The 16317-nt window shown below is 43.0% G+C and overlaps 1 protein-coding gene across 1 annotated transcript; it reads left to right on the forward strand.

Moving 5' to 3' along the window:
* Window positions 1-5207: 5207 nt before the first annotated feature.
* Window positions 5208-5998, forward strand: LOC121547044 (polysialoglycoprotein-like). The gene is made up of 4 exons (XM_045209939.1): window positions 5208-5284; window positions 5409-5474; window positions 5691-5774; window positions 5904-5998. Exons 1-4 carry the CDS (start codon window positions 5230-5232, stop codon window positions 5996-5998), a joined length of 300 nt encoding a protein of 99 aa, XP_045065874.1. The 5' UTR covers window positions 5208-5229.
* Window positions 5999-16317: the final 10319 nt, after the last annotated feature.

Below are 16317 nucleotides of genomic sequence, written 5' to 3' on the forward strand. Positions count from 1 at the left end.
GAATTACCAGAAATGGCAGTGCGACCCATATAAGGGTAGGTACTGTCTGAAAGTCCGAATTACGCAAAAACAGGTTACAGACCTGACAAGTGAGATATCCTCTTCAACTGGGGCACCCTATAGAGTAAACCTCTCTGAGGGAGGTAGTGAGACCGGGGCTGTGGTGAAGATGGTGCACCCTATAGACCTGAAGGAAGTAGTACAGGTGGAGACGGGGTATAGGGATCCTAACCTGTAGTTAGAATGGATTCAGTAAACGGCAAGAACTATGTCTAAAGAGGACTGTTATGCCTGTGGGACAGCCAAACCAAGGTTAACACTACTCCGTTCCCCTTGACAGGCTTTAACTCTCCGTCAGGTTTATCCTCCATGATTAAATTGTTCAAGCCACCTGGGAATGTGGTGAAGGAGTCTTGTAGTAACTTGCACTATCTGTATCCCCCGATAACAAAGTCACCCGACCTAGGTTACCTCCGTTTGAAGTCTCAGGGTTCTTATTATAGTGTTTTTCTAGGACTAGTAAGAGGATAGGGGGCATCGTAGCTCCTGCTCCCACACAGAGAATGTCACAACTAAAGAGACCATGACTAATCTCACCTCTTTGTTGCAGCCAGAGGATTTTAGGAACCAAAACCAGGCCCGTGCTGACATCTGGTGGTTGTGTGGTGATAACAGATTGTGAACCCACCTACATACACAAACAATCAAACGTGTCAGAGACTGGTGAGTTGTCACGTAGAAAGTGGGACCTCCTCCCGGGATCCTTTGATGAAAGGATATATATTGATGGGATAGGAGTACCTCGAGGGGTTCCAGAATAATTCAAAGCTAGGAATCAGATCGCAGCTGGTTTTGAATCAAGTTTTGAATCAAATTTTCTGGTGGTCAACAATGAATAAAAACGTAGATTTGATAAATTATATTTACTATAACCAGCAAAGATTTATAAACCACACTCGTGATGCAATAAAGGGATTGGCTGAGCAGACAGCGGCAACTAGCTTAATGGCATGGCAGAATAGAATAGCTTTAGATATGCTTTTGGCTGAGCGGGGCGGAGTTTGTGTTTTCTTTGGATCTAAGTGCTGTACTTTCATCCCCAACAATACAGCACCGGACGGGTCTGTGACCAAAGCGCTTCAGGGACTCACCCCGCTGGCGAAAGAACTGGCTGAGAACTCTGGTATTGATAGCTCCCTAAACGGTTGGTTTGATAACATATTTGGTAAATGGAAAACTATTGTTGTAACTATTCTGGGTGCAGTTATAGCTTCTATGGGTATACTTGTTCTTTGTGGATGTTGTCTTATTCCCTGTGTCCGAGGGTTGGTGAGCAAGGCGATGGAGGAGGCGGTTTCCCAACAGATGGTGAGATACGGCCCAATCCCGGACTCCGACCTAAGGAATGAAGGATATGACCTATCAGGCTTGGTGGAGGACGACAACGATTCAGATAGTTTGAGACTGGATGTTTTCCTAGAACTATAAATCTCTAGTTTAAAAGTTATTGTAATGATCTTTTGTGTATTAAAGTCTTGTTTTAAGTATGATATACTAGTTACCATTGCTAAAAAGTAACGTTACGCTTTTAATCATGGGGTAACCCTGATGAACGTGTAATGTTTTTATATGCAAACCAACTTATATACTTCAATGAGTGTGATTAATTTCTATAACAACATATATTTTGTATGTGTGTAATATTTAGTCAAAGTGTGGAATTGATAGATTAATTATTAATGACTAATTATTGCGCCCTGAAACTGTGTATAATGTGTTAGAAATGTGTGAGTGTAGGACCAGTAAAGGAAATGGCATTGAGCCACTATTTAGCAATGTGAGTAAGAGTTAGGCCAGACAACAAAGGACAAGGAGAACTGCCTACAGGCAACTGATAGGCTTTTTAATGAGTATGGTGCAGAATATTGTGAGAACGGCAATAACTGAGGAATGTAGGGAGTAGGCTATGATAAGAAAGTGTGTGTGTGTATGTATGTGTGTATGCATGTGTGTATATGTGTGTATGTGAACTGATGGTCAGGAGAGCAGTTTTAGAGTGGAAAACTACAGCCCGCCTACAGAGGGGAGGGATTTTTTTGTATGAGTATAAAAGATGGACTCTGAAATTGTGATGGCAGAATTCTCAATGAATAAATATATCTGACTATGCAGATCAGGACTCTGTCCGTTACTTAAATCCCAAAAGACTTACATCCTTTTGGGAGACGCACAGAGACACAGAATAGTTTGATAAATAATTCACATAACAGTAGGGAAGGAAGCAAACTGTTACAGTGATGATGTTGACATGGATCACTGGTTGCATTGATTAGATTATACGAAAGGGATTGTCCTACCAACCCATGGCGGCTAGGATAACATAGTAATTAAAGTGACCTCCCTGTGAATAGATGTTTTGTTTGTTTTGACTATAATTTAACAATAATCTGTCACCTCCTAAAGTAATGTTAGATGGAAAGACAGAGGTAATAATATAATATAATAATATGCCATTTAGCAGACGCTTTTATCCAAAGCGACTTACAGTCATGTGTGCATACATTTTTACGTATGGGTGGTCCCGGGGATTGAATCCACTACGCTGGCGTTACAAGCCTCATGCTCTACCAATTGAGCTACAGAGGATAATAGAGATTGTAGAGGGTTTCCTTGGTTAAAAGGAAAGTAGGTTAATTGGGAAATTACAAATGTCAAATTGGATTGTTTGAGTAGACTGGTATTAAAATATTGCTTTCTAGTTATGTGAATGCAAATATGTTACTAGGTAGTAGTGGTTTGTGGATATAATTTACTAAGGCAATGATTTAGTAAGCGGGTAAAAGAGATAGTGCTCGCTGGGCTATATCGGGATGTAAAGGATGCCGGGGGTAATGTGAAGCAGAGATCTGAATAGTTGAATAGGAAACGTTCTTTGACAATTTTTTATAATTATTATTCAATTCTATAGTTTGCGTAACACCAGTGAGTTATGTAGACAGTTAATTCCTTCTAAAATGATAATCTGTTTCTGGTACGTTGAACAATGGGGGTAATTTTGAATATTACGCTGATGAGGAAGTATATTTTTTCAAGGTTCTGGATTTATTAAACAATAGGTTTATATTTTAATACATCAATGCAACAGGTTGCGATGATTACATTACCGGAAAGGGTTTATAGGTTTATATTAGAAGGTGTAGTCAACTTAATAAAACGTGGTATTATCTGATGTGTTTTGAGGAGGATTTTTTCTTCTAGGATTGGTGGAAGTACCCTACAGTATGTATGTTAAGGAAGACGTAGGAGATCACATCTCAAACTACTTTTTAATAGACACTTGGGATCAAATATCACTGATTCTTTATGCGTAGTAATTGATTATATTTGCGAAAGACTAAAATATTACATTTAGAGGGGTGACAGGAACAATCTAAGGGGAAACAGATATTTACTATGTCGTTGGACAGTGATCCAGCAACGATACCATGATAATTTGATATGGGATCAAATGGAGCCGATTATGGGGTTGAATAATCATTGTGAGAATTACAAAGAATGAAGTCTAAAGGGTAATCAATTAAAAATACTCATTGTAAACTCAGAGAACCTTGAGTGGTTTTCATCTTTTAAGAGGGTTTCTGTCATCTTCTTCTGGAGTAGTTAATTTCAAACAAACGATTAATGAGTTAAGGGAGGACAGTGGAATTATCATCGCCATGCTTGTTGATGATTAAGAGTAAATGTTAACAATTTGTCAACTTTCTTTTCCTGGAGAAAGGGCTTTCATTATCTTTTTCAGATGTATGTGGTCTTGGGAGGAGATGTTAGTTACATTCGGCAGTTTGATAAGTATGACGATATCGGGATTAGGTCGTAAGAGGGAGCTACCAAATTAAATAAGGCCTGGACATTTTTGTTTGTTGTTTTCAAATATGGTTTTTCAAATAACCACACACAACCCACATATTATAATGGTTATATAGGGTTTTTATTTTTATTTTAGAGGGTTTTAAAGGGTTAGAGATGATAAGTCTTAAAGGGGCACACACATGGAATTTTCTGAAGTTTTTGTTCTATGAGTGAGTTTTGGGTAAACACGTGATTTATTTTGAGAAGAAATGTAATGAGGACTTACGGTACACTTGGGATTAACAAAATTTATGAAATGAAATTGACTGTTGTTAATGATTAGTCTACTATAGAATGAAACACTTCTTTGAAGGGTTTGAATGACCTCTGACCTCTGTCCTGACTTTCTAGTGTGATTTGATCACCCACACTGGAAAACCGAGAGACATAGGATGAGGAATTTAAGTTAATTTATTACACCGAGTTGAGGGTAATTTATAATACTGATAATTATGAAGAAGTTTATAATTTGGCAATAGACCTATATATCATTCGGACCATGACAAGGACAGAGTGAGAGAGCTAGTCCTGAATGAGGAACACATGTCGCTAGTCAATTTTAGTATTCCTTGAATTACCTTATGGGATACAATTAAGTTAAGGTGTTATCAAAGGTTGTCATATTAATTTCATTTATTATTTTCGTTTACGATGTTTAGTTTTTTGAACATATGAATCACGATGTGAGTCATGTGTCCAAAGGGGGGAAGTACTGGTCGCATGGGGCTTTTTTGGTAAATATGCAAATTGTATTAAGAATATGAGCAGTAGTAATTAATGTGTTATGGGTTAGATTAAATGTTTTATGGGAAAGTGTGTAGAGGAGGCCTGTCTCTGAAACTAGTGACCTATAAACTGCAAGAATGAGCACTTCCTAATCTCTATGTAAATAAAGGAATATAACACAGCTGTAAAACTGTGAATGAGTATATGGTGGAGGTCTACCTATTTCCCAGGAGCATAATAACAAGTGGATTTGGGTACAGTGTTTATTTCCCCCTAATATCTTTGAAGAATATACCTAAAATCATTAGGCCTACTTCTTTCTACTGCTGATCTGAGACCAGAAGGGTAAAACATTGCAGATAGAAATGCAATATATAGAGTAGAAAGGATTGCCTGCCCTCCAAAGAAGAAACATCTGTTCTACATGATCTATTTCTATCTGAAGGTTACACCTCAATCAAGCTTGTTAATTGATCGTTAAGTCTTGTTTGGCTTCAGGTGGGAGTCAGGTAAAGGGTCATTAGTGGCCTATATAAGCCTCTTACAGGCCATGGAAAGACATTACTTGTTGATAGCAAGACTGTTGTTGTTATCATGGGAGCTCTGAGAGGATTGCTGCTCTTTGTGCTGACTGTTGGGGTCTTCAATGGTTGGTTCACTAATGTTTTATTTGGATTGAAGGGCTTTGTTTGGGAACTATGCTTAACTTTGTAAATTTGATTAAAATGTGACTACTATTTTGTGAGCTTCTCTGCTGTCAACTCTCTCCTCAGTTTGTTGTTCCCCTGTTGGAAAGTCCAAGAAGCAAGATCGAGTCTCTCTACAGAGGAGATTTGGAGGTAAGCGTTCTTTCCCCCACGTTTTATCCCATCCCTTGTAGCAATGTTCTTTGTCTCTGTATATGGTGGTGTTTGCGTTACTCTTTGGTGTTAATTGGCTTTAGTCAAATATTGACTGTTTAGAGACCAGAGGATCCCTTTAGTTTCATAATGTTTAGCCAGGAATTGTCAACCTTTGCTGTTGTAATAACTTGCTTGTGTACCGATATTTCTCAGAGCTAGCATCAAATGACGTCTCCATGGCACATGCCCTGGCCTTGCTCCGGTCCATAGTGTCTGACTCTAAACAAGCCAGAGAAGGTAAGGCCTGCAACATACTCTTACAGCTGTGCTGAGTTGAGTGGTGTGCAATGTTGCGACACAATCAAATGGAACTGTAGCACAGATATGCTCCTGTAGAATGCCCAACTGTTTTGGTCTGTAATGCAGAGTATTTGGAGACCAATGACGACGACTCTACTGGTGCCGCTACCGGCTCGCCTGACGACGACGACTCTACTGGTGCCGCTACTCGGCTCGCCTGACGACGACGACTCTACTGGTGCCGCTACCGGCTCGCCTGACGACGACGACTCTACTGGTGCCGCTACCGGCTCGCCTGATGACGACGACTCTACTGGTGCCGCTACCGGCTCGCCTGCGGACGACGACTCTACTGGTGCCGCTACCGGCTCGCCTGACGACAGCGACTCTACTGGTGCCGCTACCGGCTCGCCTGACGACGACGACTCTACTGGTGCCGCTACCGGCTCGCCTGACGACGACGACTCTACTGGTGCCGCTACCGGCTCGCCTGACGACGACGACTCTACTGGTGCCGCTACCGGCTCGCCTGACGACGACGACTCTACTGGTGCCGCTACCGGCTCGCCTGACGACGACGACTCTACTGGTGCCGCTACCGGCTCGCCTGACGACGACGACTCTACTGGTGCCGCTACCGGCTCGCCTGACGAGCGACTCTACTGGTGCCGCTACCGGCTCGCCTGACGACGACGACTCTACTGGTGCCGCTACCGGCTCGCCTGACGACGACGACTCTACTGGTGCCGCTACCGGCTCGCCTGACGACGACGACTCTACTGGTGCCGCTACCGGCTCGCCTGACGACGACGACTCTACTATCAAAAAGTAAACAAGTGGGTATGGTACGATCTCCTCCGCTCTTGAGGTCTCCAGCACAAGTGGGAAAGTCTGTAGACCAACAGCCTTCTGTTACTGACCATGCAGAGGTGAATGGTTCCTCAATAGCAACTGGGATTTATTGGCCATAAACATGGAAATCTGAAGCGGGACATTGTGCTTAGGAGTCATGCAAGAGTTCATGGGTACTGTAGTCCAGGGTGTGTGGCTCTGCATTTGCTTGTTTTGCCTCTAAATTAAACTTTGACTCTAATACTTGTCAGTGTTTTTGTAGGTTCATACTTTGACATGAGGTCAGTTACCTGACTTGAGTAACTGGGTTGATGTGTACATTATTGCATGATTATAAACATGCTTTTGCATCAGCATTATTACAATGACCGCTTTGGGTATAAACAGGTTAAATGCTAGATTTTTTAATTACCATTTGACGTTGGTATTGATATCTGCTGTGTAGGTCAATGTATGCTAGTAGCATCCTACTTGGTTTTTAGAATCTAATGGGTCCTAGTCCATGGTAACTTGTTTACTGGGTTTTAGAACTGAGGTCTTAGTTTGGGTGGTACATGTCAATGAGGATGTTGCAGAATCTGTGAATAATAGTGACGACATCAACACTATGGAATCATGTAGTAACCAAAAAAGTGTAAAACAAATCCAAATATATTTGAGATTCTTCAAAGTAGCCACCCTTTGCCTTGATGACAGCTTTGCATTCTCTCAACCAGCTTCATGAGGTAGACACCTGGAATGCATTTCAATTAACAGGTGTGAGAAACGACAGTCCATCATTACTTTCAGACATGAAGGTCAGTCAATCCGGAACATTTCAAGTACTTTGACAGTGTCTTCAAGTGCAGTCAAAACATCTAGCGCTGTGATGAAACTGGCTCTCATGAGGACTGCCACAGGTAAGGAAGACCCAGAGTTACCTCTGCTGCGGAGGATAAGTTCATTAGTTACCAGCCTCAGAAATTGCCGCACAAATAAATGCTACAGAGTTCAAGTAACAGACACATCTCAACAAACTGTTCAGTAGAGACTGTGTCTATCAGGCCTTCATGGTCAAATTGCTGCAAAGAAACCACTACTAAAGGACACCAATAAGAAGAGACTTGCGTGGGCCAAGAACCACAAGCAAATCAAATTCTATTGGTCACATACACGTGTTTAGCAGATGTTATTGGGGTGTAGCGAAATGCATGTGCTTCTAGCTCCGACAGTGCAGTAATATCTAACAATTTCACAACATATACCCAATATACACATCTAAGTAAGGAATTAATTAAGAACATATACATATGGACAAGCGATGTTAGAGCGGCATGGACTAAGATACAGTAGAATTCAGTATATACACACATGAGATGAGTAATGCAAGATATGTAAACATTATTAAAGTGGATGGTGTTCCATTTCTTAAAGTGGCCAGTGATTTCTATAAGTCTATAGGCAGCAGCCTCTAATGTGGTAGTGATGGCTGTTTAACAGTCTGATGGTCTTGAGAGAGAAGCTGTTTTTCAGTCTCTGTCCCAGCTTTGATGCACCTGTACTGACCTCGCCTTCTGGATTCTTTGCTGCCCTTCTTGATACCAGGCCATCCTCCAAAAGTCTTCGCCTCACTGTGTGTGCAGATGCACTCACACCTGCCTGCTGCCATTCCTGAGCAAGCTCTGCACTGGTGGTGCCCCGATACCGCAGCTGAATCAACTTTAGGAGACGGTCCTGGCGCTTGCTGGACTTTCTTGGGCGCCCTGAGGCCTTCTTCACAACAATTGAACCTCTCTCCTTGAAGTTCTTGATGATCCGATAAATGGTTGATTTAGGTGCAATCTTACTAGCAGCAATATCCTTGCCTGTGAAGCCCTTTTTGTGCAAAGCAATGATGACGTGTTTCCTTGCAGGTAACCATGGTTAACAGAGGAAGAACAATGATTTCAAGCACCACCCTCCTTTTAAAGCTTCCAGTCTGTTATTCTAACTGAATTAGCATGACAGAGTGATCTCAGGCCTTGTCTTCGTCAACACTCTCACCTGTGTTAACGAGAGAATCACTGACATGATGGCAGCTGGTCCTTTTGTGGCAGGGCTGAAATGCAGTGGAATTTTTTTGTTTGTGATTAAGTTCATTTTCATGGCAAAGAGCGACTGCAATTAATTGCAATTCATCTGATCACTCTACATGACATTCTGGATTATATGCAAATTGCCATCATCAAAACTGAGGCAGCAGACTATTTTTGTCATTCTCAAAACTTTTGACCACGACTGTATACACTCTGTTACAAGTCTCTCCACGAACATTTGGTAATCATCATGAGCACTCCCATTCTTTTATGTTATTACTCTTTACCCCAAGTCAGTATATCCTGTCCATCAATCATGCTATCATAAACATCAGTAATCTCCTCTGACATTACGGAATGTAGACTGTGGCACCAAGCCAATTATCTAGTAACTCTAACCTGGTCCCCACGATGCTATGACATGACATCATAACACTATAAAAACCTCATATCACTAACCTAAATGACAAAGTGAAACGAAGGAAGCCTGTACAGAATAAAAAATATTCCAAAACATGCATCCTGTTTGCAATAAGGCACTAAAGTAAAACTGCAAAATAAATGTGGCAAAGAAATTAACTTTATGTCTTGAACATAACGTTATATTTGGGGCAATTCCAACACATCACTGAGTACCACTTTTCATATTTTCAAGCATGGTGGTGGCTGCATCATGTTATGGGTGTGCTTGTCATCTGCAAGAACTAGGGATTTTTTTGGGGGATACAAATAAATGGAATAGAGCTACTGTAAGTACAGGCAAAATCCTAGAGGAAAACCTTTTATTTTTATTAATTTTATTTCACATTTATTTAACCAGGTAAGCCAGTTGAGAACAAGTTCTCATTTACAACTGCGACCTGGCCAAGATAAAGCAAAGCAGTGCGATAAAAACAACAACACAGAGTTACATATGGGGGAAAACAAAACAGAAAGTCAAAAATAGAACAGAAAATATATATACAGTGTGTGCAAATGTAGCAAGTTATGGAGGTAAGGCAATAAATAAGCCATAGTGCAAAATAATTATAATTAGTATTAACACTGGAATGATAAGAGATGATGTGCAAATAGAGATACTGGGGTGCAAATGAGCAAAATAAATAACAATATGGGGATGAGGTAGTTGGGTGGGCTAATTTCAGATGGGCTGTGTACAGGTGCAGTGATCGGTAAGGTGCTCTGACAACTGATGCTTAAAGTTAGTGAGGGAAATAAGAGTCTCCAGCTTCAGAGATTTTTGCAGTTCTTTCCAGTCATTGGCAGCAGAGAACTGGAAGGAATGGCGGCCAAAGGAGGTGTTGGCTTTGGGGATGACCATTGAGATATACCTGCTGGAGCGCATACTACGGGTGGGTGTTGCTATGGTGACCAATGAGCTAAGATAAGGCGGGGATTTGCCTAGCAGTGATTTATAGATGGCCTGGAGCCAGTGGGTTTGGCGACGAATATGTAGTGAGGACCAGCCAACAAGAGCGTACAGGTCACAGTGGTGGGTAGTATATGGGGCTTTGGTGACAAAACGGATGGCACTGTGATAGACTACATCCAATTTGCTGAGTAGAGTGTTGGAGGCTATTTTGTAAATGACATCGCCGAAGTCAAGGATCGGTAGGATAGTAAGTTTTACGAGGGCATGTTTGGCAGCATGAGTGAAGGAGGCTTTGTTGCGAAATAGGAAGCCGATTCTAGATTTAACTTTGGATTGGAGATGCTTAATGTGAGTCTGGAAGGAGAGTTTACAGTCTAAGCAGACACCTAGGTTTTTGTAGTTGTCCACATACTCTAAGTCAGACCCGTCGAGAGTAGTGATTCTAGTCGGGTGGGTGGGTGCCAGCAGCGTTCGATTGAAGAGCATGCATTTAGTTTTACTTGTGTTTAAGAGCAGTTGGAGGCTACGGAAGGAGTGTTGTATGGCATTGAAGCTCGTTTGGAGGTTTGTTAACACAGTGTCCAATGAAGGGCCATATGTATACAAAATGGTGTCGTCTGCGTAGAGGTGGATCTGAGAATCACCAGCAGCAAGAGCGACATCATTGATATACACAGAGAAAAGAGTCGGCCCAAGAATTGAACCCTGTGGCACCCCCATAGAGACTGCCATAGGTCCAGACAACAGGCCCTCCGATTTGACATATTGAACTCTATCTGAGAAGTAGTTGGTGAACCAGGCGAGGCAGTCATTTGAGAAACCAAGGCTATTTAGTCTGCCAATAAGAATGCGGTGGTTGACAGAGTCGAAAGCCTTGGCCAGGTCGATGAAGACGGCTGCACAGTACTGTCTATTATCGATCGCGGTTATCATATCGTTTAGGACCTTGAGCGTGGCTGAGGTGCACCCATGACCAGCTCGCAAACCGGATTGCATAGCGGAGAAGGTACGGTGTGATTCGAAATGGTCGGTGATCTGTTTGTTAACTTGGCTTTCAAAAACGTTCGAAAGGCAGGGCAGGATGGATATAGGTCTGTAACAGTTTGGATCTAGAGTGTCACCCCCTTTGAAGAGGGGGATGACCGCGGCAGCTTTCCAATCTCTGGGGCTCTCTGAGAGGTTGAACAGGGTAGTAATAGGGGTTGTGACAATTTCTGCAGCTAATTTTAGAAAGAAAGGGTCCAGATTATCTAGCCCAGATGATTTGTAGGGGTCCAGATTTTGCAGCTCTTTCAGAACATCAGCTGTCTGAATTTGTGTGAAGGAGAAGCGGGGGGGCATGGGCAAGTTGCAGCGGAGGGTGCAGAGCTGGTGACCGGGGTAGTGGTAGCCAGGTGGAAAGCATGGCCAGCCGTAGCAAAATGCTTGTTGAAATTCTCGATTATTGTAGATTTCTCGGTGGTGATAGTGTTTCCTAGCCTCAGTGCAGTGGGTAGCTGGGAGGAGGTGCTCTTATTCTCCATGGACTTTACAGTGTCCCAAAACTTTTTGGAGTTAGTGCTACAGGATGCAAATTTCTTTTTGAAAAAGCTAGCCTTTGTTTTCCTAACTGCTTGTGTATATTGGTTCCTAACTTCCCTGAAAAGTTTCATATCGCGGGGGCTATTCGATGCTAATGCAGTACGCCACAGGATGTTTTTGTGCTGGTCAAGGACAGTCAAGTCTGAGGAGAACCATGGGCTATATCTGTTCTTAGTTCTGAATTTTTTGAATGGGGCATGCTTATTTAAGATTGAGAGGAAAGCACTTTTAAAGAACAACCAGGCATCCTCTACTGACGGAATGTGATCGATATCCATCCAGGATACCTGGGCCAGGTCAATTAAGATGGCCTGCTCGCTAAAGTGTTTTAGGGAGTGTTTGACAGTGATGAGAGGTGGTCGTTTGACCGCGGACCCGTTACGGACGCAGGCAATAAGGCAGTGATCGCTGAGATCCTGGTTGAAGACAGCGGAGGTGTATTTAGAGGGTAAGTTAGTCAAGATGATATCTATAAGGGTGCTCATGTTTACGGATTTAGGGTTGTACCTGGTAGGTTCCTTGATAATTTGTGTGAGATTGAGGGCATCTAGTTTGGATTGTAGGATGGCCGGGGTGTTAAGCATATCCCAGTTTAGGTCACCAAGCAGTACGATCTCTGAGGATAGATGGGGGGAAATCAATTCACATATGGTGTCTAGGGCACAGCTGGGGGCTGAGTGGGGTCTGTAGCAAGCGGCAACAGTGAGAGACTTATTTCTGGAAAGGTGGATTTTTAGAAGTAGGAGCTCAAACTGTTTGGGCACAGACCTGGACAGTATGATAGAGCTCTGCAGGCTATCTCTACAGTATATTGCAACTCCACCCCTTTTGGCAGTTCTATCTAGATGGAAAATGTTGTAGTTGGGGATGGACATTTCTGAATTTTTGGTGGCCTTCCTAAGCCAGGATTCAGACACTGCTAGAACATCAGGGTTGGCGGAGTGTGCTAACGCAGTGAATAACTCAAATTTAGGGAGGAGGCTTCTGATGTTAACATGCAAAAAACCAATGCTATTACGGTTACAGAAGTCAACAAATGATAGCTCCTGGGGAGTAGGAGTGATACTGGGGGCTGCATGGCCTGGGTTAACCTCTACATCACTAGAGGAACAGAGGAGGACTAGAATAAGGATACGGCTAAAGGCTTTAAGAACTGGTCTTCTAGTGCGTTGGGTACAGAGAATAAAGGGGGCAGATTTCCGGGCGTTGTAGAATAGATTCAGGGCATTATGTACAGACAAGGATATGGGAGGATATGAGTACAGTGGAGGTAAACCTAAGCGTTGGGTAACAATGAAAGAGATAGCATCACTGGAGGCACCGATTGAGCCGGTCTCCGCGTGTATGGGGGGTGGAACAAAGGAGCTATTTGAGGCAATTTGAGAGGGACTTGGGGCTCTACAGTGAAATTGTATAATAAGAACTAACTGGAACAGCAATAGGCAAGGCATATTGACATGGGGAGAGAAAGGCATAAAGCAATCACAGGTGTTATTCGAGAGAGCTAAGACAACAACTGGTAAAATATATATATATATGCCATTTAGCAGACGCTTTTATCCAAAGCGACTTACAGTCATGCGTGCATACATTTTTGTGTATGGGTGGTCCCGGGGATCGAACCCACTACCTTGGCGTTACAAGCGCCGTGCTCTACCAGCTGAGCTAAACAGTGACAAGTTTGGGCTGAGGCTAAACAGATAAACAGGACACGGTACCGTGTAAAGGAACAGTCCAGCAGGCATCAGCTGTGCAGCTGAGTGATCATGAGGTCCAGTGATCAGCAATATGTGAGTCCGAGAGCAGTTCGAATTGGTGCTACAGCACAGGCTAGCAGGAAGCATGGCTGTTGTTTGCGTGTGCTAGCGAGCCGGGGCAAGCAGATGGATCTTCGTGGTCATCGCAACGGGAAGCCTGTTGAAACCACAGACGATTACGTCGGCAGACCAGTCGTGATGGATCGGCGGGGCTCCGTGTCAACTCTAGGAGGTCCCGTCCGGTTGACAGAGGTAGATAGCCGGGAGATGGGCCTGACTCGAGGCTAGCTCAAGGCTGATTAGCCAACAACAACATCCATTTGATTGCAGCTAGCTAGTTGCGATGATCCGGTGTTAAATGTCCAGTGATTCAGTGATTCCGGCAGAAAAACCGATGTGTTCTGGGTCGATAACGCGCTGTGCAGACAGTGCAGACTGGTCGATAATAGTCCAGGCTAGGGCTGGCTGGTAGGTAGTGCAGGCCACGGACAATGGTGAAAGAATGCTAAAGGTGGCTAATAGCAAGTAGCTAGTTAGCTGGCTACTCTCGTCCGGTAGACAGAGAGGTAGATAGCCAGGATATGGGCCTGGCTCGAGGCTAGCTCAAGGCTAACTGGTGATTAGCCAACAGCAACATCCATTCGGTTGCGTCTAGCTAGTTGCGATCCAGTGTTAATGTCAAGTGATTCAGTTATTCCGGCAGAAAATCCGATGTTCTGGATGAAAACCGCTAACGGTGGCTAATAGCAAGTAGCTAGTTAGCTGGCTAGCTAGTTTCAACTGGAGATAAAAGGTAAGTCAATAATAGAATCCGTTCCACATTGAGTGAGGCGGGTTGCAGGAAAGTATATTTAGTAGAAGGATGAAAGTGTGATAGGGAAATATGTATAAAAAATGGGGACACGGTAGATGTGGATAAGTATGTCCAGTCTCTGGGTGAGGATCTGAGAGAGGCCATGACATTGGCCCAGCAGCATGCCAGTAAGCAACAAAAGAGACAAGCCGAGGTCTACAACAGACGGTCGAAGGGTCATTCGGTAGAGAAGGGAGACAGAGTTCTACTTGCTAACAAGGGAGAGAGGGGCAAGAAGAAACTGGCTGATCGCTGGGACAGTGCGGTGTACATTGTTGTTGCGAAGAACAGCTCACTGAACACATATCGTATACAACACCCTACCACTGGACGCATAAAAACTGTGCATAGGAACCTGATTATGCCAGTCAACTTTCTGCCTTTGTCTTCTTGGGAGGAACCTGAGGGTCATGGATCTCTATCGAGTGGTGACGTGATCTCTGAGATGTCTGCAGCGTCCAGCAAAATGGATGGGAGTGACGCAAGGACTGTCCAATGGGTAGCAAGCCTTCCTGAGTCTTCTGGGAGGATACTCCAAGAGGATGGTGAAGTCCCAGCTGATGGAAGTGAAGTGGAACAACCGTATGAAGTCCCCTTGAGTGAGGTGTGCTCAGCAGAAGTGGACCAGAGAGAGATCCCCAAAGCCTACAAGAGTTCTGATAGCGAAACTCCATTCAGTGGGGATGGTGCTGCGACAGATGTTGTTAACTTGGTTGAAGATGCTTCGTCAATGTGGTCTGTGACAATCTACCAGGATTCTGATCAGTCGTCTGACACTACTAGTGTTGAGTCTGTAACTGAAAGTGTGCTGGCTCCGGATATGCCGATCTGTAGTACTCCCCAACCTGAGGTTAGACCTCTGAGCACGGTTAGTGCTGTCCGTGACATTCCTGCTAGGTTTTTGGGTGAGGGTGTTCGGACTAGACTAGGTAGATTTATTAAGCCAGTGAATAGGCTAATCCAAACTATGTCTACACAGGAAATGAAACAGTTCTTGGTTTCTCAGTGACGGTAGGATATTGCCTACCTTTTCTTTATTTTTTTGTGTATGTGGTAATCTAAGTGGGTCTTAGAGTGATTTGTGGGTTTGTCTAATATTTTTGACAATTCATATAATTTTGTGTGTAGTTCATCAGCATAAAATGTATTTGGCATTTTTTGTATACGGTTGAATAAGGGATTAGCTACCTCTTATTTTTCCTAATCCTTCAAGGGATAGTTTTCCAGCTGATCAACCATTTGTGGGTCTAGAATTAAGGGACTACACTGGGTTACTCTGTCGCCCTGTGGGTGTGAAATGTTTTTTATTCTTTCTTTGCATTGTTACCTTCGAGGTAATGTGTTTTGTTTTGTGTTTATAATCTAGTGTAAAACAGTGGGGGTGAATGTAGTAGTGTGATGTTGTTCCCCTAGATTATGCACCAAATTGCACACAAGGACCAGTTCAAGTAGGCCAGGTCAAGAGGGGATGTTAATAAGTTAATAATAATAATAATAATTCAATGTGTTTTCTTTATTTAATTACAGCTGCATAGCTAATGTTATTTTTTGGTGTACAATTTTTTTTTATATATCTATATTGTAAATACACCTGATTGTAAAAGTTTTGTATATCTTGGTTTGGTCCATCGCGGGTTATCTGTACGTACGTACCGTCTTATTGTTCTCTTTTGCCTGACTTTCAACTAGCAAGGTATGTTGTCCTTGGCTCTGTAATTTGTCAATATAAAACTGTGGTAATGTTACACAAAGTGCTGTTACGCAACTATAGGTTTTGTTACAATGTGGACAATATAAAGATTTATGTTAACAAGTTTCACCGAGCTCGCTAATTAGGGTACCTATTGTAACTTGTGAGTACTTGGGACAGTGTTTGAGTGAGTTTCCATGTGCTCACGCAGGTGCCCGAGAGCCGTGACTGCACCAAGGGCTAACATATTGTGTGTTGTCTCTTCGTGTGCAGGTATGTCTTTTATTTTGTATATCATTTTACTTGTATTATATAGTGTGCTGTTGGGCACTGAATGTGTGCACGCAGCACCTGGACTCTCTTTTGCCTGACCTTCAACTA

The sequence above is a fragment of the Coregonus clupeaformis genome, chromosome 31 (genome assembly GCF_020615455.1).
Source record: "Coregonus clupeaformis isolate EN_2021a chromosome 31, ASM2061545v1, whole genome shotgun sequence".
NCBI lineage: Eukaryota > Metazoa > Chordata > Actinopteri > Salmoniformes > Salmonidae > Coregonus > Coregonus clupeaformis.